The sequence below is a fragment of the Somniosus microcephalus genome, chromosome 8 (genome assembly GCF_052327205.1).
Source record: "Somniosus microcephalus isolate GS21.2 chromosome 8, FLI_Smic_1.0, whole genome shotgun sequence".
NCBI lineage: Eukaryota > Metazoa > Chordata > Chondrichthyes > Squaliformes > Somniosidae > Somniosus > Somniosus microcephalus.
The window spans coordinates 158747971-158774906 of NC_140994.1; the positions used below are offsets into that span (position 1 = coordinate 158747971).

Here is a 26936-nt window from a genome sequence, read left to right on the forward strand (position 1 = left end):
TAGGGAGGTCGGCCAGGAGTGCATTGGAATAGTCAAGTCTAGACGTGATAAAGGCAGATAAGTTGAGGGCAGAGACGGGCGATATTATGAAGGTGGAAATGGGAGGTCTTAGTGATAGGACGGATATGAGGTAGGAAGCTCAATTCACGATCAAATATGACACCAAGGTTGTGAACAGACTTGATCAGCTTTAGACAGTTGCCAGGGAGAGAGATTGAGTCAGTGGAAAGGGAACGGAGTTCGTGGCGTGAACCGAAGACAATGAGCAGGATTTTCATTGAGCCGTGGAGGCGGGGTTGGAGGCATGTAGGGGGTTAAAATCTTGAAATTGGGGGGCACGAACCCATCCCGCCCCCAACCCGCCTTCATGCCAGTTTCAAAGGAGGCGGGTACCCGACCCGTGCTGGGACCCGCCTCCCCGAGGCAGGAAGGGGATTAGTACCAATTAACTGCCTGTTAACAGGTAGTTAACAGGCAGTTTTTAGCCTAATCCCTATTTTTATTGGTGAAGTGTGGGATTCCCGATGGCTCCAAACCACGCCAAGTTAGCGAGGCGGGCCGTCAGGATGAAGGGCTTGGAGGGGTCGAGATGTCCAGTGTTCAGGTGAGTGATGGGTGCATGAGTGCAGAGGTAAGTGTGTTTGGTGTGTGTAAAGTGTTTAAAGAAGTTTTACTTCCATGTACTTGTTGAGTCTGTGCTTTCAAATGTAGTTATGCTGAATAACTGGACACAGACTACAGAAATACTTAAACAGGTCTTTAGTAACTGAGGGTCAGGGCTGAACTGGAATACACTTTGCTCCACAGGGTTTATATACCGGTGTGGTCACCACCGGTACTACAATGTACAGGAGCCATCAAAAAGTAGTGCATCACCTTAAGGTATCCTCTTAAGGTGGTACAGGTTACATACACTACAATTCCTCCCCTTTTAGCTTAACAGTGTACACCCCAATTTAAACATTACATGGATAACATATATACAACTTTCACACAAAACTGTTCAAAGATTCAGTCTCTGAGGAGGCCTCCTGATCCGGGCCGGATAACGCCTTTCAGGGGTCTCTGGTTCTCGTTGCTGGGGTGACTCATCCATTTGATCTCCTATGGATTGAACATCATCATGTACGTTCGAGTCTGAGGTAGATGCTACAGGCTCAAAAACTTCTTCAACTGGTGTCTCTGCCGTAGACATGGGGTCGACCCTTGTTCTCGATTCCACAAGTTGGTCAGCATGACGTCGTATTACGTTCTCTCCAACGTCTACCGTGTACATCAAGGGTCCTTGTCGGGCACGAATTGTTCCGGATTGCCATTTATCATTCCTATAGTCCCTGGCCAACACTGGTTGTCCTATTTCGAAACTCCGAGTGGCCTTGTTATTTACGTGCTGGAATTGCTTGTTTTCGACTTCCCTACGCACATTGGGTTTTAACAAATCCAACCGGGACCGCAACCTCCTGTTATAGAACATTATGGCAGGGCTTTGATTTGTCACTGCATGCGTGGCGTTTCGATATGCCATCAGGAAATTGTCCACCTTGTGTTGTAGTGGAATATGGTCTTCGCTCATGGCCTTTATCGCCTTTTTGAACGTTTGTACAAATCTCTCGGCCAACCCATTGGTAGCCGGATGATATGGGGCAGATGTATAGTGTTTCACCCCATTCTTTTTCATGAATTTCTGGAATTCTTCTGACACGAACTGTGGTCCGTTGTCTGAACATATTTGTTCCGGCAACCCATTCCTTGCAAATATGGTTCTTAGAACTGCGATCGTCTTTTCAGAGGTAGTGGTCGACATCTTAATCACTTCTGGCCATTTAGAATGTGCGTCTACCGCTATCAAAAACATGGAATCCATGAATGGACCTGCAAAGTCGATATGCACACGTTGCCATGGGGTTGAAGGCCATTCCCACAGATGCAGCGGTGCAATTGGAGGTGCGTTTTGAACTTTTTGGCACCCTGAGCAGCTTTTAGTCAGATCCTCTATTTGTTTGTCGATACCTGGCCACCACACATAAGCCCTAGCAAGGCTTTTCATCTTGACTCCCCCCAGATGACCTTCATGCAGTTCCTTCAGAAATCTCTCCCTTAATTTAGGAGGAATAATCACCCTTGTTCCATACATCAATGTTCCTTGACAGATGGACAGCTGTTCTCGTCTGGCTGAGAATGCTGGTAACAGTGGGTCGCCATGTGCTGGCCATCCCTTCACTGTCAAATCGTAGACCCGAGACAGTGTCGGGTCGTTTCGGGTCTCTCTCTCAATACTCGCATTGGTGACTGGTAAGCATTCGATGATGGTCGAGTGAAATATCTCGACAGGGTCAACTGCCGGTGCCTCTTCCGCTGTAGGTAGTGGCAGGCGCGACAGCCCATCAGCATTACCATGTTGCTTTGTACCTTTGAATTCGATATCATATTGATGTGCCCCTAGGAAAAGGGACCATCTCTGAAGCCTCTGTGCCGTCATAACCGGAACACCCTTCTTAGGGTTAAAAATGGAAACCAACGGCTGGTGATCTGTCAGCAGCGTAAACTTTTGGCCTTGCAGGTAATGGTTAAATTTCTTAACTCCCCACACGAGGCTGAGAGCCTCCCTATCTATCTGAGCATAGTTGCGCTCTGCGGAGGTCAATGATCTGGATGCGAACGCGACTGGCCTTTCCAAGCCATTTGGCAACTTATGTGAGAGCACTGCCCCGATACCATATGGAGAAGCATCACAAGCTAAGCGAATAGGCAGCGTTGGGTTAAAGTGAGCCAACACTTCCTTAGAGGTGATCAGTGCCTTGGTTTTTTGAAAAGCCCGCTTACAATTCTCGCTCCACTTCCATGGTACTCCCATTTGCAAAAGAGTGTTCAGCGGGTGTAACACCGTGGATAAATTTGGAAGAAACTTGTGGTAATAGTTAACCAACCCAAGGAACGACCTCAACTGGGATACATTTTCCGGAGCGGGAGCTTTTACAACAGCTTTGATCTTGTCAGGTGACTTATGGAGCCCCTCCTGGTCAATGACGTGGCCGCAGTACGAGATTCGCTTTTGAAAGAACTCACATTTCTGGCGATTAACTCTGAGTCCATATTCTTTCAATGTGGTGAGCACCTGCTCCAAATTCGCGAGGTGCTCCTTATCATCATCTCCTGTAATCAGAATGTCGTCCAGGTAGCATTGTGTGCCTGGAATTCCCTGCAATACCTGCTCCATGGCCCTTTGCCAAATCGCTGGAGCCGATGCCACTCCAAAAACCAATCTATTATACCGATATAAGCCCTTATGTGTGTTGATCGTGAGATACTGGCGTGATGCTTCATCAACTTCCACCTGTAGGTACGCCTGCACCAGGTCTATCTTGGTGAAGTGTTTCCCGCCAGACAGCGAAGCGAAGATATCTTCAATCCGCGGAAGCGGATATTGCACCATGTGAAGAACCGGATTAACAGTGATCTTGAAATCGCCACAGATGCGAACCTTCCCAGGTTCCCCCGGCTTGTTGCTCAACGAACGCTTCATGACGGGAACAATGGGTGTGGCCCATTCGCTCCAGTCCACCTTTGACAGTACTCCTGAACATTCTAGCCCTTCCAGCTCTGCTTCCACAGCAGGTCGTATCGCATAAGGTACCGGTCTGGCTTTGAAAAATTTTGGGTTTGCATATTCTTCAACCTTGATGTTTGCCGTAATTCCTTTCAGTGTTCCCAGTCCCTGTTGGAACACCTCCTTAGCATCGTCCAATATGTTGGACAGTCGTTTAGGTTTGACGTCGTCCTCTTTACAGGAATCTACAGTTAGTGCTTGTATGGAATGCCAGTCCACATTTATTCTCCGGATCCATTCCCGTCCCAGTAGTGGCGGACCTCCATCAGGTAACACATACAAGTCCATTTCCTGACTTTCTTTACCATTGTAGACCACATTTACCTTTATCTTTCCGATGGGGTATACTCTTTGCCCCATGTATGTTTTCAATACAATCTCCGTATCCCTCAGGGGAATGTGTGAGAATAACCTTTTGTAATCTTGCTTATTCATGACCGTCAATGCCGATCCAGTGTCCAATTCCATCTTCACTTGGACTCCTGCTATCCGAAGCATGACCCAGATAGTTTGGTGGTCTGCTGTGTTACCCACATTATGTATTTTTAGACAACCCAGTTCCTTACTGCTGGAGTCTGAATCCGTCTTCTGTTCATCCGAACTGTTCTCTGTCACCTTGTGTACTTTTTTGTACTTCTCCTGCGGTGACTTTTTGCTGCTGGTCTTCTTTCCTGACTGGCATACTCTCGCTATGTGAGCAAGTTTGCCACATTGCCTGCATTCTTTATCTTTGAACCAGCACTGGTTCTGGTCATGCGTTGTCCTTCCGCAACGCTAGCACTTTACTGCGCCCAATGCCATTTCATTGGTGCTGAATTCCAATGGCCTTTGCTGCATTTCTGCAGTGCCTCGTGCTGCTGCCTCGTGCGATGCTGCAATGCTGAAAGCTTTGTCCAGCGTAAGATCCTTTTCCTCTAGCAGTTGCTTCTGGGTTCCTTCCCTTAGGAGCCCACACACAAACTTATCTCTCAGTGCGTCTGCTAGTCCTGTACCGAACTGACAGTACTTTGATAACTTGCGCAGTTCGATTAAGAATTCAGCATTGCTTTCCTCTTTAAGTTGAATTCTTTTGTAGAATTTAAATCGTTCCGCTATCAGCAGCGGCGTGGGGTTTAAATGCTCTTGCAGGATAGTAACAATATCCGCGAAACTCTTTCCTACTGGTTTATCTGGTGTTACAAGGTTGCTTAATAACCCGTACGTCTTCGCACCCATCGAGTTTAATAGGGTTAGTGCTTTCTTATCCACCGGTACCTCATTCGCTGTACAGTAAACTTCAACGCGTTCCACATAAGTGGCCCAATCTTCCACATCGCTATCAAAAGCAGTGATGTTACCCGTTTTTGGCATCCTTGTTGAGTTTCCTTTCCTTCGGATTATGATTATTATTTTATTTTATTTTTCAAAATGGCGGCTTTTCCCGCGCTTGTCTTCTTCCCCCGCCGACTAAAAATGGCGATTACTGCGCTGTTGCCGTTCTCGCCTCCCAGCGGTCCTTTATTTTCCCCGACGCTGCTGCTCTTGTTCCCCGCCGCTCCTGCGGTCCTTGTGGACATAAACGCTTTTCTGGCTGCTGCGCGTCTCTGCCCCGATTGCAGTCCGGCCCCTGACACCAGCTGCGGTCGTGTTCTCCGCCCTTTTCGTCGTTTCCCTCCCCTTCTCTTACTGACAACTCGGCCGACTTCCCCCCCGTGCCGCTCGATCGGGCTTACCCGCCGCTGTCGTCGAAGGGATGTTCACTGATGTTAGACTTCGTTGCCAGAACCCAACCCGGGTTCCCGATTGCCTCCCGTGCTATGCAGTGCCCAGCAGGATGTTGAGGGTGGATGTCCTTGTTCGACGCCCGTTTCAGAGGCGAAGCTTCCTTTGATGCAACTGCCACTAGGTAAGATCAGACTCGTCGCCACTGTTGAGTCTGTGCTTTCAAATGTAGTTATGCTGAATAACTGGACACAGACTACAGAAATACTTAAACAGGTCTTTAGTAACTGAGGGTCAGGGCTGAACTGGAATACACTTTGCTCCACAGGGTTTATATACCGGTGTGGTCACCACCGGTACTACAATGTACAGGAGCCATCAAAAAGTAGTCCATCACCTTAAGGTATCCTCTTAAGGTGGTACAGGTTACATACACTACAGTACTTACCTTTACAGCCTTCCTTCCTTCAGGTCTCGGGAGTCCCTCATCTCACCGGCACAGAAAGCAGAATGGCCGCGATCTGTCAAAATCTGCAGCATTCAGCTTTCTGTTCCAGAGAGATCTCTAAATCATCCTGAGAGGAAGGAATTAACTTAGAGTACAGATTGTCAGTGTTTGACAGCTTCAAACAGCTGTGAAACGCTGATATTTCTCCTGTCAAAAGCTCTTGACAGATGAAATGTCTGTCTGTGACATCACCTGCTGCCGGGTGGCCCTTAATTGGCCTGCTGAGCCCGCTGGGCGGGCTCAACAAGGTCAATCAAGTGAAAATCATGTGGGTTGGCCACAACTCGATGGAGGCGGGACTACAACCCCGAAAGTTGTAGTCCCGCCTCCTCAATGAAAATCCAGCCCAATGGCTTCAGTCTTCCTGATGCTTAATTGGCATGATAAGTGTTAATTACCACCAATCAATGTCTCTGCCACTGAAAATTATCTATTACAAGTGTGGGGTCTCATTCTTTCAGATTTTAATTGTTGGAGATTTAAAAAAATGTAACAAAATTTATCTTTTTCTTTCTGTCTCTTTTCTCTCTCTCTTAATCCAGTCTTTCTTTCCCTCTCTTTATTTCTCTTTCTGTACCAGATTTGATATTGAATTCACCCACTCTAACTTACACTTCCTTCTCTGTCCTTCCACTGTTAATTTCACAATGCTTCAATCTGATTGGTTAAGGAGACACACAGTTGCTTGGCCTGTCCCAAATGTCCTGTTTCCCATGCCGCGCCGTTATCACCTTGCACTTTCAACAACTTGCCACGCAAAAAATGTAAAAACCTAAATGTGCAAGGGCAAGTCTAACTAATGTCAGATGCCGTTAGATGCCCTGCTACAGCAACACATTTGCTGGAGTTCTTCGAGGATGTAACGAGCAGGGTGGATAAGGGTGAGTCAGTGGATGTGGTGTATTTGGATTTCCAGAAGGCATTCGATAAGGTGCCACATAAAAAGTTACTGTGTAAGATAAGAGCTCATGGAGTTGGGGGTAATATATTAGCATGGATAGAGAATTGGCTAACTAACAGAAAGCAGAGAGTCGGGATAAATGGGTAATTTTCCGGTTGGCAAATGGTAACTAGTGGGGTGCCACAGGGATCGGTGCTGGGGCCTCAACTATTTACAATCTACATTAATGACTTGGATGAAGGGGTCGAGTGTAATGTAGCCAAGTTTGCGGATGATACAAAGATGGGTGGGAAAGCAAGTTGTGCAGAGGACTCAAAGAATCTGCAAAGGGACATAGGCAGGCTAAGTGAGTGGGCAAACATTTGGCAGATGGAGTATAATGTGGGAAAGTGCGAGGTTATCCACTTTGGCAGGCAAAATAAAAAGGCAAATTATTATTTAAATGAAGAGATTACAAAATGCTACAGTTCAGAGGGACCTGGGGGTCCTTGTGCATGAAACGCAAAAAGTTAGCATGCAGGTACAGCAAGTAATCAAAAAGGCAAATGGAATGTTGGTCTTTATTTCAAGGTGGTTGGAGTATAAAAGCAGGGAAGTCCTGCTACAACTGTACAGAGTATTGGTGAGATCACGCCTTGAGTACTGCGTACAGTTTTGGTCTCCTTATTTAAGGAAGGATATACAGGTACTTGCATTGGAGGCAGTTCAGAGATGATTCACTTGGTTGATTCCTGAGATGAGGGGGTTGACTTATGAGGAAAGGTTGAGCAGGTTGGGCCTATACTCATTGGAATTTAGAAGAATGAGAGGGGATCTTATTGAAACATATAAGATACTGAGGGGGCTCGACAAGTAGGGGGCTCGGCCCCTATTACATTTTTACTTATATATATATTTTTTCCACCCCTGTTTTGGGTCTTCCCTCCCCCCCCTTCCTTTTTCTCTCTCCCACATGGCAGCTGTCTCTCATCCTGCCAGTACACATCACACCTAATCTGAGCCATCTTTGTCTCCTCTGTCCTATTACCATCTCGTCTGGTTTTGAATACCTCTTAATGTCTCTTTACTTCTCTTTTGTTCTATCGCAGCCCTGCCTTCGATCTATTTTATTTCCTTTCCAGTTTTGAAAAAGGGTTCACCCGAAATGTCGACTTTTAATTTCTCTCCACGGATGTTGCCTGGCCTGCTGAGTTTTTCCAGCATTTTCTGTTGTTATTTTGGATTTCCAGCATCTGCAGTATTTTGCTATCATACTAGATGCAGAGAGGATGTTTCCCCTTGTGGGGAAATCTAGAACGTGGAGGCATAGTTTCAGAATAAAAGGTTGCCCTTTTAGAACTGAGATGAGGAGGAATTTCTTCTCTCAGAGGGTCGTAAATCTGTGGAATTCTCTGCCCCAGAGAGCTGTGGAGGCTGGGTCATTAAATACATTTAAGGTGGAGATAGACAGATTTTTGCAAGATAAGGGAGTGAAGGGTTATAGGGAGTGGGCGGGGGAAGTGGCTTTGAGCCGAAGATCAGCCATGATCTTATTGAATGGCGGAGCAGGCTCGAGGGGCCAAGTGGCCTATTCCTGCTCCTATTTCTTATGTTCTTACGTAACATTTGGCCCATTAAGTGAGCTGTGTTTAATTTGACCTTTTTAAAGAAATAATTCAGCCACTACATGCTTAGTTATCAATAAAGTGCAAAAGTAGAGTTAGTTGTATAACATTCCAATAATCTAAGAGTCTTCAGTAGAACTGGTGTGTGGTTATTAAAAATAATCTATAAAGCAGTAGCACTTTGAACTAAAGCTGAACCCTATTCATTGACGTGCTTCAAGGTCTCTTTTGGACCCAAATGAACCTATCTGGAGTGTTTTGACTTTGCTCACGTCACTTCAAATGTGGCTCTGTGTTCCATTTGCAAAACAGATTACACTACTGAGTTTAAAAACACTCATAATGAACCGGATTCAATTGATCTTTGTGTATTGAATCTTCAATGCATATTCAAAATTAATGGACTTGATCTAGATACTTTATATTGAAAAATAGCCCTCTCAACTGGTAGGAGATCTATCTTTGACCAGAAGTATATATAAATATGCCAGCATGTTAACGTGGGGTGTGGGCCTTGAATTTCTAAGAATCACTTACTTTTTGTGGGGTGCTGTGTATAAAGTGCTGTACCATATTCACAACTGGGTTGATGAAACAATTTTGCAGTGTCTGTCGCATTTCTGCAGAAAGGTTCATGGAGCAGATGACAAAATCTTACATTTAGGCAGAAAAATGGATGAAATCGTCGACAGTGTGCGGGGGATTTTCTGATATGTGTGACTGGCAGGCAAGGACCACACATACACAGAATCCAACCTCATGTATTTTGTATTCTTTAAATTTGTTTCATTCCGACGCAGGACTGTACAGTGTTTCAGAATACAGCCCTTTTACTTCTAGAATCTATTCCAAGCTGATGGATGCAAATCTCTTTCTGCTGGGTGTAAAACAAGCGAAGAGAGTTTGGATCATCTCAATTAAATTCCTGCTGGCATAAGCCCACAGTATAAAATTGTTATTAAATTGATAACTTCTCTCAAAGAGGCGGCAGAATATCCAGTGTCCAGTCCAATGTCACCCTCGTGCAATAGAGTTGGGGTTGAGCCACATCTACTATTATGGGTTTAAAAAAAATTTGTTCTTGGGATACTAGCAATGCAGCATTTATTACCTATCCCTAGTAGCCCTGAGGGTGTGAAGAGTCAAGCATGTGGTGTGGGATTGGAGCCACATGTAGGGCAAATCAGGTAGCAGTGGAGGGTTCCTTCCCTGAAGGACAGTAGTGAACCAGTTGGGGTTTTTAACAACAATCCAACAGTTTTCATTGTCATTTTTTCCCCTGCTGCCAGCCCATCATTACCAGATTTTATTGAATTCAGTTTCACAACTTGCCACACTGGGATTTAAACTCGCAACCTCTGAGTTTCTAGTCCAGTACCACAACCACTTGTATCCTCCTGTCATCAATGTAATGGGCTCTTGCTTCCCAAGTGGCCTTCAGAAGTCCACTTACAGAACTTTGGGAGATTCAATATAATTTTAAGATCCAAGGAAACGGGGAAAGTGGATTGCAGGTTTACGTAATTTGGAGACTGTGTACTATCCACTGAGCTAGAGTTAATAGGTGACTCGTTAACTATATCAAACTATTTCAGGGATGGCACTTTCTTTGTTTTTACTGATAGTGTTATCTGCTTATACCCTTTTTATAAATAACAAACAGGATTGTACTGAAATCATCAGATCAATATCAGGCAGTGCATGTATCTAATCTGGTTGGTTGTTCTGGAGAGGACTGATGAGTGTTAGCAGAAAAATACAATTCCAGTTGTCTGGGCAATTGGTACAAAAATTAACTGGGCCTTCTTGTGAATGCACAATGGATAATTTAACCTGGGAGTATAGCAGTGCAGTCTTTAATTATTGAATAAAATGTTTGCTGCACTTGATTAGTACAACCTCGATCTAAAATGGAATTAAAATGAAACTGGACCAGTTCCTCACTGTGTCTAATCTCAATGGATACAGAAGGCCGGTGGGACTTGGGTTTGTACCTCATGGTCACTGTGATCTCCTGGAATATGTTTTTGATTATCTTGGGGGGGTCACACATTGCACAGTATTTTTATTATCAGTGAAAGCTGGCTTGGATAAACCATACAATCTGCAGCATTTACCTGTTGTATGTATAAAATGCTGATACAACACACTCCCTCTCCCCCCACCCCAGTGTAATCTATAGTGCTGGTTTAATACAAAACCCTGCCATCTTCACTGAGTGATTCTCTTCTAAAATACTTTTGCCTCCCTTCTCTGGTTTCCCCTGAACCATCCTTTCTAAGTCCAAAGTATTATTTGCATTTGGTTCCTGATGAACTTCAGACTCATAAAAACAGTAATGATGAAATGACACACGTCAGAGTCTGAGAATGATAGCTGGCCATTGGTTAAGGAATACACAGCTTCATTTTACAGCTGGTAGGATGGTGCACACCGACTTAGAACAGGCAAACGTGAGCCAGGAAATCAGGTAGAACAGCTGTCGAAATTGGACCAAGTTTGCAGAATCCCCACTTAAGGAGCAGACCTCTGGGTAGTGGACTCCTACAAGGAACTCCTTCCCCACACTGGCGAGAAGAGGATTAATGGCATGTTAATTAGACCCAGGAGTTCAAATAGCTGGGGTCTCAAATTTTTCTCCAGCGATTGTGTTTTGTACTTTCCCCACCCCCACCCCCACCCCCACCCCCACCAACCCCATCCCCACCAAATTCTCCCAGTTAAAAATCAATCCTCAGAACATCAGCACATAATCTCTGGTAACAATCCAGAGCAGAACTGTGAGAGCGCCGCATGCTTGGAGGTGTGGGCTTTTGAATGTGATGTTAAACTGAGGTCCTGCCTGCCCTCTCAGATGGTTCCCACTGTATTATTCAAGGAAGAGCAGGGAAATTTTTCAAGTGTACTGGCGAATATTTATCCCTTAACCCACACCACAAAAGCAGTTGAATTGGTCATTTATCAAATTGCAGCTCGTGGAGCCTTGCTCTAGGCAGTTTTGCTGCTGTGTTTCCCGACAGTAATTTACAGGCAGCGAAGTGTTTTGGAGGTCCTGAAGTGGTGAAAGGCACTTTAGAAATGCAAGATCTTTCTTTTTTAATGGTGGGAAGAATTTAAATGTCCCTTTGTTACAGATCTTGGCCAAGTCACGATGCTTTTGTTTCAGAAATCAATAATTGGACCGTGGAAGATGATGTTGCTGTACACATATGGGAAAACGATACCTTTCAAAGCTGGTGGCTGTTCCTGCACAAGTCATGTCGTAACAATGAACCAGGTAGAAATTCCGATTATTGCTAAATATAATTTCTTGAAAAAATGGAGGGGTTTTCTCAACAAGTAGTTTTCTGGTATACATTATAACATGTCGTTTTTGTTGTCTCACATAAGAGACCAAATCAATTAATGATAGACAGAAGCCTACTTTTTGCTGATTTGTCTTCCTATACTCACCGCTTCCCAAACCCCACGGCTGCTTAATCGATAAAGGTATTCTGAATCATACCATGTCAAATGTTGCAAAAAAAAACATCTTGTCCAAGAGACCCACTTCCTGCTCCCTCGACCCTATTCCCACCAAACTGCTGACCACCCAACTTTCTTTTCTGGCTCTCATGTTAGCTGACATTGTTACCAGTTCTCTCTCCTCAGGTACTGTCCCCCCTCTCCCTCAAATCTGCCGTCATCACCTCTCTCCTCAAAAAAACAACCGTTGACCCCTCCGTCCTTGCAAACTACCGCCCCATCTCCAACCTCCCTTTCCTCTCCAAAGTCCTTGAACGTGATGTCGCCTCCCAAATCCATGCTCATCTTTTCCCGCAACTCCATATTTGAATCCCTCCAATGAGGTTTTCGCCCCTGCCACAGTACCGAAACGGCCCTCAAAGTCACAAATTACATCCTTTGTGACTGTGACAAAGGAAAACTATTCCTCCTCATCCTTCTTGACTTGTCTGCAGCCTTTGACATGGTTGACCATTCCACCCTTCTCCAATGCCTCTCCATCGTCCAGCTGGGTGGGACTGTACTCGCCTGGTTCCATTCTTATCTATCTAACCGTAACCAGAGAATCACCTGCAATGGCTTCTCTTCCTGTTCCCGCATCATAACCTCTATCCTTGGCTCCCTCCTATTTCTCATCTACATGCTGCTCCTTGGTGACATCATCTGAAAACACAGCATCAGTTTCCACATGTACGCTGATAACACCCAGCTCTACCTCACCACCACTTCTCTCAACCCCGCCACGGTCTCTAAATTGTCAGACTGCTTGTCCGACTCCAGTTCTTGATAAGCAGAAATTTTCTCCAATTAAATATTGGGAAGACCAAAGCCATTGTTTTCGGTCCCCGCCACAAACTCCGTTCCCGAGCCACTGACTCCATGGGGGAAAAATTTAGTTGGTTTGCACCTTCCGTTAGCGCATTAAGAGGGTGCTAATGGGGCGCAAAGCAACTAGCGCCCGGGCGCGGCGATGTTTGCGCCACACGCAAAATTAACTAGACATTTTGCGGCGGCGCTAAACACTACCGCCACGATCTCCTGTGCCGGCAGATCGTGATGTCAGTCGAGTGCGCAATGCCCCGGACCGGATATTGAGTGGCGCCCCCTGCCTTACCGCCTGCCGCTAGCAACGACAGCTTGAGGGGAGCATTTTGCAGTCAGAAAGGGACTGGGGGAGCGCTATTTAAAGGCGACCGCTTCCTGCCTTTTTTTGTGGGTGACATTTTTGCATCACGCATTCTAAGAGACTTCTGGAGAGATTCAACACTGTGTGGAGTTTTGGGTACTGAGCAGCACTTTGCAGGTTCATTTTGATTTGCCCTTCCTTGTATCGATTTAGAAGAGATTGTGGGGGCTGCACTCTGAGCTCTTTCCCTGGGTCTCTCCATTGTTCTTTCCAGCAGATTTGATGTACAGGTCTCTTCAGGCCGAGATTCAAGGCTGCAATGAGCAGGATGTGGATGGAGAGCAAAATCAACCCTCCCCTTTAAGATAAAATGCTGGAGAAACTCAGCAGGTCAAGCAGCATCTGTGAAGAGAGAAACAGAGTTAACGTTTTAGGTTGATGACCTTTCGTCAGAACTCCCCTTTAAGAACTGTCTGGCACCAGTGTGTCTGTGTTCCATTGCTGACTGACATCACGAGCTTCGCCAGCGCTCTGAGGTAGCGCCTCGCTCCTCGGCCTTTGCGCCTTAAGACAGGTGTGAAGCGCCTGATTTAGCGCTCCAATCACCTCCTGGGGCGATAAAAGCCAGGTTTGTCGTCGGAGGCGATAATTAGCGCCAGGCGCTAAACTTTGCGCACGGCCGATAATGGCGCCCCAAATGGGGCGATACTGAATTTCCCCCCCCCATATCTCTCCCTAACATTTGTCTGAGGCTGAACCAGTGTTCACAGCCTTGGTGTCATATTTGACCCTGAAATGAGCTTCCGACCACGTTATCTGTGGCATAACTGAGACTGCCTATTTCCACCTCCATAACTACCTGTCTCTGCCCTTGCCTCAGCTCATCCGCTGCTGAAACTCTCACCCATGCCTTTGTTACCTCTAGACTTGACTATTCCAACGCACTCATGGCTGGCCTCCCACATTCTACCCTACGTAAACTTGAGGTCATCCAAAACCCGGTGCCCGTGTCCTAACTCGCACCAAGTCCCGTTCACCCATCACCCCTGTGCTCGCTGACCTACATTGGCTCCTGGTTAAGCAACGCCTCGATTTCAAAATTCTCATCCTTGCTTTCAAATCCCTCCATGGCTTCGCCCCTCCCTAGCTCTGTAATCTCCACCAGCCCCACAACCCCCCCCACCCCAAGATATCTGCGCTCCTCTAATTCTGCCCTCTTGAGCATCCCTGATTATAATCGCTCAACCATTGGTGGCAATGCCTTCTGTTGCCTAGGCCCTAAGCTCTGGAATTCCCTGACTAAACCTCTCCACCTCTCTTTCCTCCTTTAAGACGCTCCTTTTAACCTACCTCTTTGACCAAGCTTTTGGTCACCTGCCCTAATTTCTCCTTATGTGGCTGGGTGTCAAATTTTTTGTCTTATAATACTCGTGTGAAACGCCGTGGGACATTTTACTATGTTAAAGGCACTATATAAATACAAGTTGTTGTTACATAATTGCCTTTCTCTCTATCCTGCTTCTTGTTACCATGTTTTAAGTTTCATTTCTGCTCCAGTGACTTTATAACTAGAGACTGATCCTTATAGTTCACTATCTTCATTCATGATGATGTCACTGGAGAGAGCTCTACACAAACACTTTGGGGTAATTGTAACTTTGCATGACAATGTAAAACAGGTGATAGTGAATTGGCAGCTCGGTTGACTTCAAAGGAAATAAAACTCAGGAGAAATGTAAAACCGGCTGCCGATTTGCTATTGTCCACTTTACACCATTGTAGTTAAAACTACCCCCCTTTGCTTCTTGTGAAGCATCAAGGCACCATAATAATAACAAAGAGTGACTGAGTGAGGTTTTCAGCCGACCAACTTTACATTTTTTTTCCCCATAGCCCAAGAAAATCACCTGAAGCTGCATTCTGATGCTCCTTTGTTATATTGTACACAAAGGATTTTTGGGAAAGATTTCTCTACATGTGCATTGACTATGTTTTTACAACAAATATTTGCTAAGTCTATTTCCTTAACTCTTTCTCTTGGCAGATCTTTCTACCACCCAGATGTCCAGAAACCCCCTGCTGGGATTACAGTGCTTTGTCAGACTAATACTGTGAAGATGCCAAAAGGTCCTGAAAGCTTCAAACCACTCAAGATAACAAATGAGAAAATTAAATTTTTCTCTCACACCCATACTATAAGCCGCAGAGATCTAAACATTCTGGCTCCTATGGGATTTTAGTGCAGTGTCAATTTTGTACCATCCAAGAAAATAATGCAATTAACTGTGTATGGTTCACTCCAGGAAACTTAAGAAATCACAAACTGTTTATCAACCTTTAGTTGTCATTTAAATCTGACTGTAGTTGATTTTATAGAGCCTTTTGTTCTAGTAGTTGGCTTTATTGTGTGCAGCACATCTTGAGATATTTGGACTGAACACTGGCTGCTGAAGAGAAAACTTAGCTATGTAATAAAAGTCAAAGACTCTGTTTATATATTTTATGTACTTGTCCATCGCTAACCAGCACCGTATCTTCCACGCTGCCCATTACAACATTTCACCAACAAAACATAGTCGGAAAACTTAGTTTTAAAATACCAAGTATTTTTGTTCAGTTTATTTTCCTCTCTTTTAGGACCTTTGCTTTCCCACCAACTCAACAGTACAGTGCATTAGAGAAACATAATGACACACCATTTTGTGTAATTGAATTTTTAAATACTGGTGGGATACTGCTGCACCTGAATCATCTATACAGTTGTTTCCAAATAACATGAAATAGATAAACTTTGGTTTAATTAATTAATTATCTTGTTAAAGTATCCGTACAGTGGATCTGCATACAGCCCTTTCACCTTGGAGAGCTGGATGTGAATCCAGTCCAGATAAATGGGATGAAAATCTTTATCTATTATCTGCAAGGTCCCACGTTAATCAATCATAGACTCATAAAGCACAGGAGGCCATTTGGTCCATCATCTCTTTGATCTATCCAATTAGTCCCACTCCCCTACTCTTTCCCCATAGTCCTGCAGAATCAAGATTGGTTAGTCTTAACCCAGTTAACAGTAAGGCACTACACTGGCCCTAATTTGTCACAGGATTGTCTGCCATCTCTCTATGGCTGTCACATGTTTTCTTTACTGATGTGTTTAATTTTTATGTATTACCTTCATTAAACCCAGAGTAGGCAACAAGATGCCAGCCAACATCTAGTGCAACAGATGTAAGCCAAACTCGTGTATTGGGCGCTGGGTTGACATGTGCCGATTATCTTTGGGCTTCTCCAAAATAGAACATTCTGGAACAAGCTGGCTGTGTCAAGTTCCACGCCTCAAGGATATCAAGTAGCTCCTGCCAACCCCCCCATTTCTTGGTGCTCCATATGGCACCTTGGCCATGCCTGTGAATCAGCATGTGTTCTCTCGCAGTGCCATATAAGCAGCAATGGGAATGATAAATGAGTATCGGTGACAAGCAGGCCTGAGGGTCAAACCCAAGACCAGGCAGACATTCCACCACCTGAGTTACTATGCTCACTTTGTATCAAACAGATGGATTATGATCAACAGCATTTTCAATGGCTTGTGAAACTGGACAATCAATACAAGCTACTGACAATGAGTAGGCTTCTGACAGATATAACATTGAATCATTAGTAAATACATTACATTAAATAAACAAGCGTGAGACATACATTATTCAGGATTCTGGTAACTATTTCCTCAAATAGTTAAGAAGCTTTTAGTTGGTTTAGGTTCAGCCAATTCAAAAATGGAATAGTGCAATATTACCCTACAGTAGAACCTTCATTATCTGTCACAATGAGGGTGGATCACTTACCCGTCCCCTGGTGTACAATGGAAATTGGTGGATAAAGAACAATCCCCATATTTTAGTCTTGCATGTATAGTACAGCAGCACCCCAGTACAATACAAATAAAAGAAACATTATGGAACTTTATTCACTATGAAAAGATGATGAAATAACAAAAGAGGTGGCGCAATGAGGTGATTTCTCACCAAGGCCTTGTCTTGCAGAAAATCCTACTGGATAATTAGGAGCACGGATAATGAAAGTTCCACTGTATACACGTTTATAAACTAGCAGAGATGATACCTCACGAAAGTCAATTTTAAAAAGGGACAGGATAGAGGAATAGCAATGAAATCATATTTAAATTTATAAGATAAAAAGAACATTCTGACAACACATGAGTGGGCAGGCATAACATTCTGGGTCAATCACTGCCATTAGTGTGAGATTTGGTTACATCACACTGTAAATAAAATACATTAAAAAAAAAACTTTACAGAGAAACTGCTACGGCATACAGAAAGTGATTACCATTGCAGTCAAACAGAAAACCCTAATTCCAAAGCAACAGAAGGTGCAAGCTGTGTGAGTAGCCACTGTTTGAACTCAGGTCAACCCTGAATAAATGTGGACTAACTGAATGGACCATGTGAAGACAAGAGACCCTCCCAATTCTATTCCAAGAAATACAGCCCAAGCCCACAACCTCCTTTATGGACACTCTTTGTCCCCACACTTCACACATACAGACTTTCATTTCAAAACATTTTGGAGAAGTCCGAAGATAACTGACAATTCATTTGACGTCCGCATTTTGGTATCCAGTGGAAAAGCCCCAAGGCAAAAATACATTTGGTGGCGATCATGCTCTTCTGTCTGGGATAGAAATATAGTTCAATGGAAAATGAATGCAACCACAGTAGGAGATTTTTCTATTCACCATTAGGTTTGCGTAGCTGCCTTATATTGACAGAAATCCTGATGCCACGCTTTGCACGTACGTTGAAAAACGGAGAGCTCGAAATGCTGCTAAAAATCCAGATGGTGCAGTGCTTTGTGTAAAAAATTATAGTTTGTTGAAAGTAAATCTTAGTTCATATTATATATAAAATAGTCTGTTTAAAATAAATTAAAAAAGCTATGTTCCAGTTGCTGCACAAAAAAGAAGAGCTTTCAGCAGATTGATCTGTTCTTCTAGTTGTGGATGCAATGGTTTTCCCAAATCACTGAATACTCGATTGTAGAATACCTCCATATCTGACTGAACTTCTTCAACAGTGATCTCATCATGAGTTGTGAGCACTGGCGGAGTGTCAGCCAGAACATATTTTACCCGTTCTGTGATTGAAAGCCTCAAGTGACCTAAGGAACACATTCAAGACTGTTACATACAGGAGCACTTTAGGGTAACAGAAATACACTCAGCACAAGCAACAACAATTGAAACTAACAACTTTTCAGAAGGTCTACCGCCAAATGCCTAATTTCTTCTGGCTACTTACTGACACCTCCAGAGCTTCAAAATGGCCACAGGTCTATGATGTCTTAACAGGAATTTAGAACGACATTGGAGAATCAAGTGTAAAGGAGTACTAAACATGTCATGATTGGAGTCACAGGGCTGGATTTAGTGAATGGAGAGGAGTTGGAGGCGGGACTGCTGCTTGTCGGGTCCATGTCCCGCCTCCATCATCTTCTGGCCAACCAGCGGGATTTTCCCCCGATTGACCTTGTTAAGCCCGCCCTGCAGGCTCAGCAGGCCAATTAGGGGGAAGTCACTGAGAGCATGTCAACGTCTGACGTGCCATCTGTCAAGACTTCTTGAAGGAAGAAATGTCAGCGTTTGACAGCTCTGTGAAGCTGTCAAAACACTGACATTCTGTGTAGTTTGGTGAGCCCTTGTGTTCAGGACTCATCAAAACTTTCAACTTTGTAGATTTCAGATGACTGTTGGTTCGGAGGATCCATTTCCTGGCAAAAGGGTACGGAGGCGGGATGGGGGCGGCTTTCCCATCTGCCCCCCACTTTCTGCAACTTTACCGGCAGTCCCGCCTCCATACCCGCCTCCTCGGGGCTGAGAAGATGCAGCTCACAGTCTGACTTTATTCAAGACACAATCAACATTCCTTCACTCTTAGGTGCCATCAAATTGGGCGATCGGATAATAATGTAAATTGCCTTTACTACCCTTAAAATTCTATGATATAAGTAACTGAAATAACTCATACACATAATAAAAATACTTTTTTGATTGGTCTTTTATAAATACTATGCAACATGTAAAACAATCCCTGTGCTGCTTGTTAATGCAACTTTATTGCAGGACTGTTCCATTCTCATTTCTTGTAACAGTACTTGAGGTAGAGTTTCTGCTTTGGGTGCAATCAGGAAATTCCGCCCAAAATGCGCTTGAAATTGCACTGGTTAGGTTAGGCTTCAAGTTTTCACTAAAATCATTTGCATAATCACAAACTTAAAATCTTCCATGAATTAGCGCAATCGGGCAGCGTAATACTGTAGTACGTAATAATTTATGTTTTTCCTTTCCATTAAACAGTATTCCTTTATGTATTTAAGAGTTGTAATCTGGTGCAGTTTTATTAATACAGCTGAAAATGGGTTTATCACAAAAAATAAGCATTTTTAATAAGGGCGTTCAGTCCTCTGCCTGGGAATAATCTGATTTAAAAAATCTATACTGAACTATTTAATAGTTTAATTAATGTACACTTGTCAGTTTCTTAGTAAATTAAATATTTTTTGACATGAGAAAACTTTGAAAATGTGCCTACTAGAGCCTGTGAGCCTATAAAAATGAGTGCAATTTGAAGAGCCTTCCCTAACCAGTGCAATTGGTGGAATCTCGCAATTTCGACCTGTGGGCATGGCCAGTTTCGCAGGCAGGGCCTGATGCGGGTGAATTGAATTTTGAACCAGAGTAAAACACGAGCGTAAGTGGTTTTGGGCCTAACTCACCTACGTTTTACATTCTCCGATCTTTACATTACCTAGTATTTACAGTACAGAAACAGGCCATTCAACCCAGTGGTGTATTTGGACTTTCAGAAGGCTTTCGAGAAGGTCCCACATAAGAGATTAGCGTGCAAAGTCAAAGCACATGTGATTGGGGGTAAGGTACTGACTTGGATAGAGAACTGGTTGGCAGACAGGAAGCAAAGAGTTGGAATAAACGGGTCTTTTTCCAAGTGGCAGGCAGTGATTAGTGGGGTACCGCAGGGATCGGTGCTAGGACCCCAGCTATTCACAATACAGGAAACTTTGGTTTATCCGGAGGTTGTATGTCCGGAAACCTCGATCTACCGGCAGAAATCAGGAGCCGTTTTGTTAGGTTTTTTTTCTTCTCGTGGCTTTGTTTTCAACAGTCGGGCTCTGGAAAGTCTCTCTGAAGCTGTTGCTAAGCTACAGAGACGCTTCCAAGGTACGGGCCGACTGTTTACAAGCTGTTGCTAAGCAACAGTGTTTGTTGTCAGATACGGAGATGAAAACCTCTGTATGCTTCAACATTAACTTTGTATGTCCGGCAGTTTTGATAGATCGGCAACAGCTCAGTCCCGTCGGTGCCGGATATAACAAAGTTTCCTGTATATATTAATGATCTAGGCGAGGGAACGAGATGTAATATCTCCAAGTTTGCAGATGACACAAAGCTGGGTGGGTGTGTGTGCTGTGAGGAGGATGCAGAGAAACTCCAGTATGATTTGGACAGGTTAGGTGATTGGGCAGATGCATGGCAGATGCAGTATAATGTGGATAAATGCGAGGTTATCCACTTCAAGACCGCTACCATTATTCCTGTGCCAAAACAAATGGCTGTGACGTGCCTGAACGACTATCGACCTGTCGCACTCACACCCATCATAATGAAGTGTTTCGAGAGACTGGTCCTGGCTCACATCAAAGCCAGTGTTCCCGCCTCTCTTGACCAACACCAGTTTGCCTATCGTGCAAACAGATCAACGGAGGATGCAATCACAACTGCTCTACACTCGGCACTGAATCACTTAGATGGTAAAGAGACCTACATCAGAATGCTGTTCATAGACTACAGCTCAGCATTCAACACTATTGTCCCCAACAAGCTGGCCACCAAACTCCAAACTCTTGGCCTGAACACTTCCCTCTGCAACTGGACCCTGGACTTCCTAACAAACAGACCCCAGTCTGTCAAATTAGGTAACCACACCTCCCCCCCCGCCCCGACCCTGAACACGGGGGCCCCACAAGGATGTGTGCTGAGCCCCCTCCTCTACTCCCTCTTCGCCCACGACTGTGTGGCTGTTCATGGTTCCAACACCATCATCAAGTTTGCGGATGATACCACGGTAGTAGGCCAGATCACCAACAACGATGAGTCAGCCTACAGGGAGGAGGTCCAGCATCTCATGAAGTGGTGCGCTGATAACAACCTGGCCCTTAACATCAAGAAAACCAAAGAAATCATTGTGGACTTCAGGAAGTCTAAAGGCAGAAGTCACACCCCCATCCACATCAATGGGGCTGTGGTGGAAAGGGTGGGCAGCTTTAAGTTCCTCTGAGTCCACATCACGGAAGACCTCTCCTGGTCCCTCAATACCTCCTCTCTGGTGAAGAAGGCCCAGCAGCGCCTATATTTCCTAAGGAGGCTGAAGGGATGTAACCTGTCACCCCTGATCCTCTCTAACTTTTACCGCTGCACAATAGAGAGCATCCTGACGAACTGTATCACAGTATGGTATGGCAGCTGTAGCTACTATGACCGGAAAGCCCTGCAGCGGGTAGTCAAAACTGCCCAACGCATTACCGGCACCCGGCTACCGACCATAGAGCACATATACCAGAAACGCTGTTTACGGAGGTCACGGTCCATCATCAAAGACCCTACCCACCCCAGCCACAGTCTGTTCGCCCTCCTGCCATCTGGGAGACGCTACAGATGCATTCGCACCCGTACGACCAGATTTAGGAACAGCTTCTTTCCCAGGGCTGTCATCCTGCTGAACTCCACAAATAAACTCTAAAGCCTGCACATCTGCCAATGCACTTTATTATGGTTATGTTTATGTTAATGTATTACAAGCCAAATGTATGTTGAATGTTTAAATGTCTTAATCTAAATGTACACTCTCGGGAGCCGCAAGCCTACATTTCGTTGTACTGCACTTGTGCACTAACAATGACAATAAAAGTTGATTTGATTTGATTTTTGGTGGCAAACACAGGAAGGCAGATTATTATCTGAACAGCAATAGATTGGGAGAAGGGACAGAGATGAGGAGGAATTTCTTCACCCAGAGAGTGGTGAACCTGTGGAATTCTCTACCATAGAAAGCAGTTGAGACCAATTCATTAAATATATTCAAGAAGGAGTTAGATATATTTCTTAAGGCTAATGGGATCAAGGGATATGGGGAGAAAGCAGGGACAGGGTACTGAATTTGGATGATCAGCCATGATCTCATTAAATGGCGGAGCAGGCTCGAGGGGCCGAATGGCCTACTCCTGCTCCTATCTTCTATGTTTCTATGTTAACAGGTCCACGCCAGTGTTAATGCTCCACATGGGCCACTTTTCTTCATTTAACCCCATCAACATATCCTTCTATTCTATTCTTCCTCATGTGTTTATCTAGCTTCCCCTTAATTGCATCAATGCTCGTCGCCTCAACTACTCCTTGTGGTAGCGAGTTCCACATTCTAACCACTCTCTGGGTAAAATAAATTTCTCCTGAATTCCCTATTAGATTTATTAGTGTCTATCTTATACTTATGGCCTCTAGTTCTGGTCTCGCCCACAAATGGAAACATCTTCTCAACGTCTACCCTATCAAATCCTTTCATAATCTTAAAGACCTCTATTAGGTCACCCCTCAGTCTTCTGTTCTTAGGCTGCTTTGGCCGATTGCGCACTAATTCCAGTAATAGAGTCTGGGCACAAAACAAGCAGAAACTCCCCCCCACCCCCCCCTCATGTTTTTCATATGTAACATAAACCATTTCACATTGGAAAATGGGCCCAAAATCTAGGTGTGAGGTATATAATAGAGACAGGGAGACGTGTTTAATATGTGCAAGTGTGTGTTACACGCACAAAATTACATTAAGCTACCATTATCTAAAGTACTATCATAAAGATTTCCAAGAACTAATCTAAATACTACTGGCATGATCATTTCTAGTTTTACATTAGTACAGAGGTAAGGATCTCTTGTGTGACCATCGGATGTCTAGTTCTCTTGAACTGCCTCATTCCTGACAGTTTATAATTCAGCATTTTACAGTTTTAAGGGTCTTGGACACGAGCTCTGGTGCCTTAAGAGAGTTATTTAGTAACAACAACATCAACAGCAGACAATAAACTGAAACTCTCAGAAACAATAATATTTTCTTGACTTACGTTTAGTCACCTCTTGGTAGCTCAGAAGCAGTAAAGAGAGAAGGTTAACAAGTTCATCCCAATATTGCCATTTGCTTGAACAACGCTCCTGAGAAAATGAACAATAATGTTAAGTATATAACACATGCACTGTATAGCTATCTCTCACTTGCACACCCTTAACAGGTTTTTCCAAACCATAGGAACATTAGGGACAGGAGTAGGCCATTCAGCCTCTTGGGCCTGCTTCGCCATTCAATTAGATCATGACTGATCTGCACTTCAACTCCATTTTCCCGCCTTTGCTCCATAATCCCTTGATACCCATAACTAACATAAATCTAACGATCTCAGTCTTCAAAGCTCCATTGTCCCAGCATTCACATCCTTTTGAGGGAAGAGAGTTCCATATTTCTACTACCCTTTGTTTGAAAAAGTGCTTCCTGATTTCGCTCTTGAATGGCCTAGCTCTAACATTCAGATAATAATGTCCCCTTGTTCTTGATTTCACCACCAGAGGAAATGATTTCTCCTTTCTAGCCTATCAAATCTTTTAAACATTTTAAACATCTTGTTCAGATCACCCCTCAATCTCCTATACTCAAGGGAATATAAGCCAAGTTTATGCCACCTGTCCTCATAATTTAACCCTTTAAGCCCCGATATCATTCTGGTGAATCTGCACTGTACCACCTCCAAGACCAACATATCCTTCCTGAGGTGCGGTGCCCAAAACTGACTCAGTGCTCCAGATAGGGTCTGATCAAGGCTTTAAACAACTGAAGCATCACTTTCTCCCCTTTGTATTTCAGCCCCCTTAAAATAAAGGCCAACATTCAATTAGCCTTTTTGATTGCTTTTTGTACCTGTCTACTGACTTTTAATGATTTGTGTACCTGGGCTCCCAAATCTCTTTACACCTCTTCAGTTCCTAGTTTCTCACCATTTAGAAAATACTCCCGATTTATTTTTCTTGGGTCCAAAGTGGGTGACCTCACACTTGCCCACATTGAATTCCATTTGCCATAGTTGTGCCAACTCACTTAATCTGTCCGTGTCCCTTTGCAACTTTCTGCTCCCGTCTGCACCACTTACTGTCCCTCCTAATTTAGTGGAGTTAGGCTTGAAAAATAAGCTTTACCCCTTACCAACTGCTCATTTATTCCTTGGTCTACCAAAATAAGGGACAAAACACCGAACCTTCAAATTTAAACACAATTAAAAAAAAAACTTTTCTACAGCTTTAAATACTAAAAAAGTACATATTACTAGTTAAAAAATTTGGATTAAATACATAAGTTACTGTTGATTTGTTTAGAAAGTATTGTATACAATATAAAATTCAACACATTATAGTATAACACTAGAACATGTTGAGCCTAAAGCAGACTAAGACATCACATGGTGAAGAAAGAAAGTGTACTTACATCAGTTTCTAAGGGAAATTTAGCATATTTAAGGAAATGTAGCACTTTCCCCAATGACATGGGCAGTGTATTTTGTTTCTTGGTGCAATGGTGGAAGAGAAATTCTAGTAACTTGCAGCGGAGGAGTTGGCTCTCCATACTTCTTAACACCGTTAATCTTCAAAGTTGTAGGAAAGAAATGAATGATTTATGTTTGAGCAATTAACAGGTACCGAGCACAACAGTATGCATAATTTCAAGGGTGAATTAATAAGGACTCTCAACTCACCTCTGCCATCTTTTTGAAATGTACAGAAAGTGTTGAAATATTGCCTCTGCAATTTTATTTGAGCTGCACGTCGGGGATCGGTCCACTTCTACAGCCAAGGTCAGCATCTTCTGAAGGAGACAAATAGCACTGGAGAACAAAGCAGTGCAAGTGACAAGTATTCATTAGATTTATACAATGAACAGGGATGTGTCACGACTGAAATTCTTTCCTTAACATCTCTCAATGATGATGTAACCAGTGCTGCATAATGGCTCCAGTACTGAATAACACACACTGCTGTCCTCCTTCAATGCACCATTACAGAAGGCCGGGTGCCCATTAAAGAGGTTTCGAATGCATAATCAATCAACATTTAATATTCATTTTAGATTCCAAAATATCACTACATCAAATGGATCCTACACACTTAAGTGGAAGGTATAACATCAAATGAATGGACATCACTAAATGACTCAAACAATGGGGGGAATTTTAACTTAAATAAAAGTGTGGGTTGGGAGCGTGGGGGTAGTTAAAGTGTTAAAAACATGAATCCTGCGCTGAACCCATCTCCAACCCATCCACTTCCAATTTAAACGGAGGTGGGATGGGGGCGGGCAGCCAACCCGATGCCAGGAGGTGAGTCATCTATTTAAATATTATAATGAGGCTGGAAGTTTCTTCTTTAACCTCCATTTTGTGTTTAACTTTAGCTGGTCGGGATTTACACACTTCGTGAAACCCGCCAGCTACAGCAAGGCGAGCACTGCTGCACTTACACTTACCTCCTGGATCTAGGGTCCCTGCCGAACTCATCCCCCATGATCTGAGACCTCCTCCGAACCCCACCACTCCCCGGTCTCCTATTCCCCCCAGGCCACCAATCTCCCCCATGGCCTCTGATATCCCACCGCGTTCCCCCCACCCCCCGCCCCCCCCAGGCCTCCGATGCCTCCCCCCACAATGCTCCTCCAGCCACCCTGTGGCCCATCGCCCCCGATATTCGGCAGACACCCCCCTCCACAATCCTGGTCAGACCACCCCCCCTTGCTCCTCTCGGCCCGTGGTCCTGGTCCGATCCCCGTCCCCAGCCCCCAATCCTGGTCAGACACTACTCCCCTTGCTCCTCCCGGCCCACGATCCTGGACAGACCCCCTCCCCCCCCAATTCTGGCCAGACACCACCGCCCCGCCCCCCCCCCCGCTAGACCATCCAACCCTCCCATGCTGCTCCAGCCGGCCCCTACGCGATTCCTCCCTCCCTCCTCTGTATGGCCAAGTGCCACAGGCCTACCCGCCCGCAGCCAGCCAGCTTCTAAATCTGGCTGGCTGCGGGTGGGAAACAGAGGGTTTCCATGCAAATCAGGCCCTGCCGTTAATGTCGGCAGTGCCTGTGGAAAACCCGTTCTCCCGGGTTTCCTGACCGTCTTGGAGCCCCCTCCCCCGCCCCCAACCCACCCTCCCCATTAAAATTCAGCTCAATGTGCCCACTTGTCAGTTAGAATATCACCCCCACAGAAAATGATCCTAAATTACATATTCATACGCAAGTGATGTGTGTTCATTTAAATCATGGGAGTCAGATGTGAAAGCACAGTAGAGCTAGGCATTTTATACCAATCATGATTTTTCCATGCATGTTATGGTGGCATGGATGGACACGCGGCAAATTAAATTTAATGCAGAAAAGTGCGAAGTGATACATTTTGGTAGGAAGAACGAGGAGAGGCAATATAAACTAAAGGGTACAATCCTAAAGGGGGTGCATTAACAGAGAGACCTGGGGGTATATGTGCACAAATCGCTGAAGGCGGCAGGGCAGGTTGAGAAAGCGATTAAAAAAGCATACGGGATCCTGGGCTTTATAAATAGAGGCATAGGGGGAAAAATTCGGTTGCTTAGCGCCTTCTGTTAGCGCCTCCGGGGGGGCGCTAACGGGCGCTAGGAAGTTAGCGTCCGAGCGCGGCGATTTTAGCGCCGCTCGCGAAATTGACCAGACATTTTGCAGCAGCGTCAAACACTACCGCCACGATCTCCTGCGCCCGCAGATCGTGATGTCAGTCGAGCGTGCAATGCCCCGGACCGGATATTGAGTCGCGCCCCCTGCCTTTCCACCTG

General features: G+C 44.6%; 1 protein-coding gene and 1 long non-coding RNA gene across 4 annotated transcripts in view; one reads left to right on the forward strand and one right to left on the reverse strand.

Annotated features, from left to right (window-relative positions):
- Nucleotides 1–15449, forward strand: part of LOC147113894 (uncharacterized) — a 28258-nt gene extending 12809 nt beyond the window's left edge. The window contains exons 3-4 of the long non-coding RNA XR_015079302.1: nt 11456–11598; nt 14996–15449. This is a non-coding gene — a long non-coding RNA (uncharacterized LOC147113894). The remainder of the gene's footprint in view (nt 1–11455; nt 11599–14995) is intronic.
- Nucleotides 15450–15540: 91 nt separating this feature from the next.
- simc1 (SUMO interacting motifs containing 1) overlaps nt 15541–26936 on the reverse strand; it is a 49896-nt gene continuing 38500 nt past the window's right edge. For all 3 annotated transcript variants that reach the window (XM_085995290.1, XM_085995288.1, XM_085995289.1), the window contains 4 exons: nt 24838–24966; nt 24570–24726; nt 23164–23251; nt 15541–18132 (listed from right to left, as the gene is read on the reverse strand). In XM_085995290.1, the coding sequence (XP_085851416.1) occupies nt 17909–18132; nt 23164–23251; nt 24570–24726; nt 24838–24966 (598 nt within the window). In that variant the 3' untranslated portion in view covers nt 15541–17908. The remainder of the gene's footprint in view (nt 18133–23163; nt 23252–24569; nt 24727–24837; nt 24967–26936) is intronic.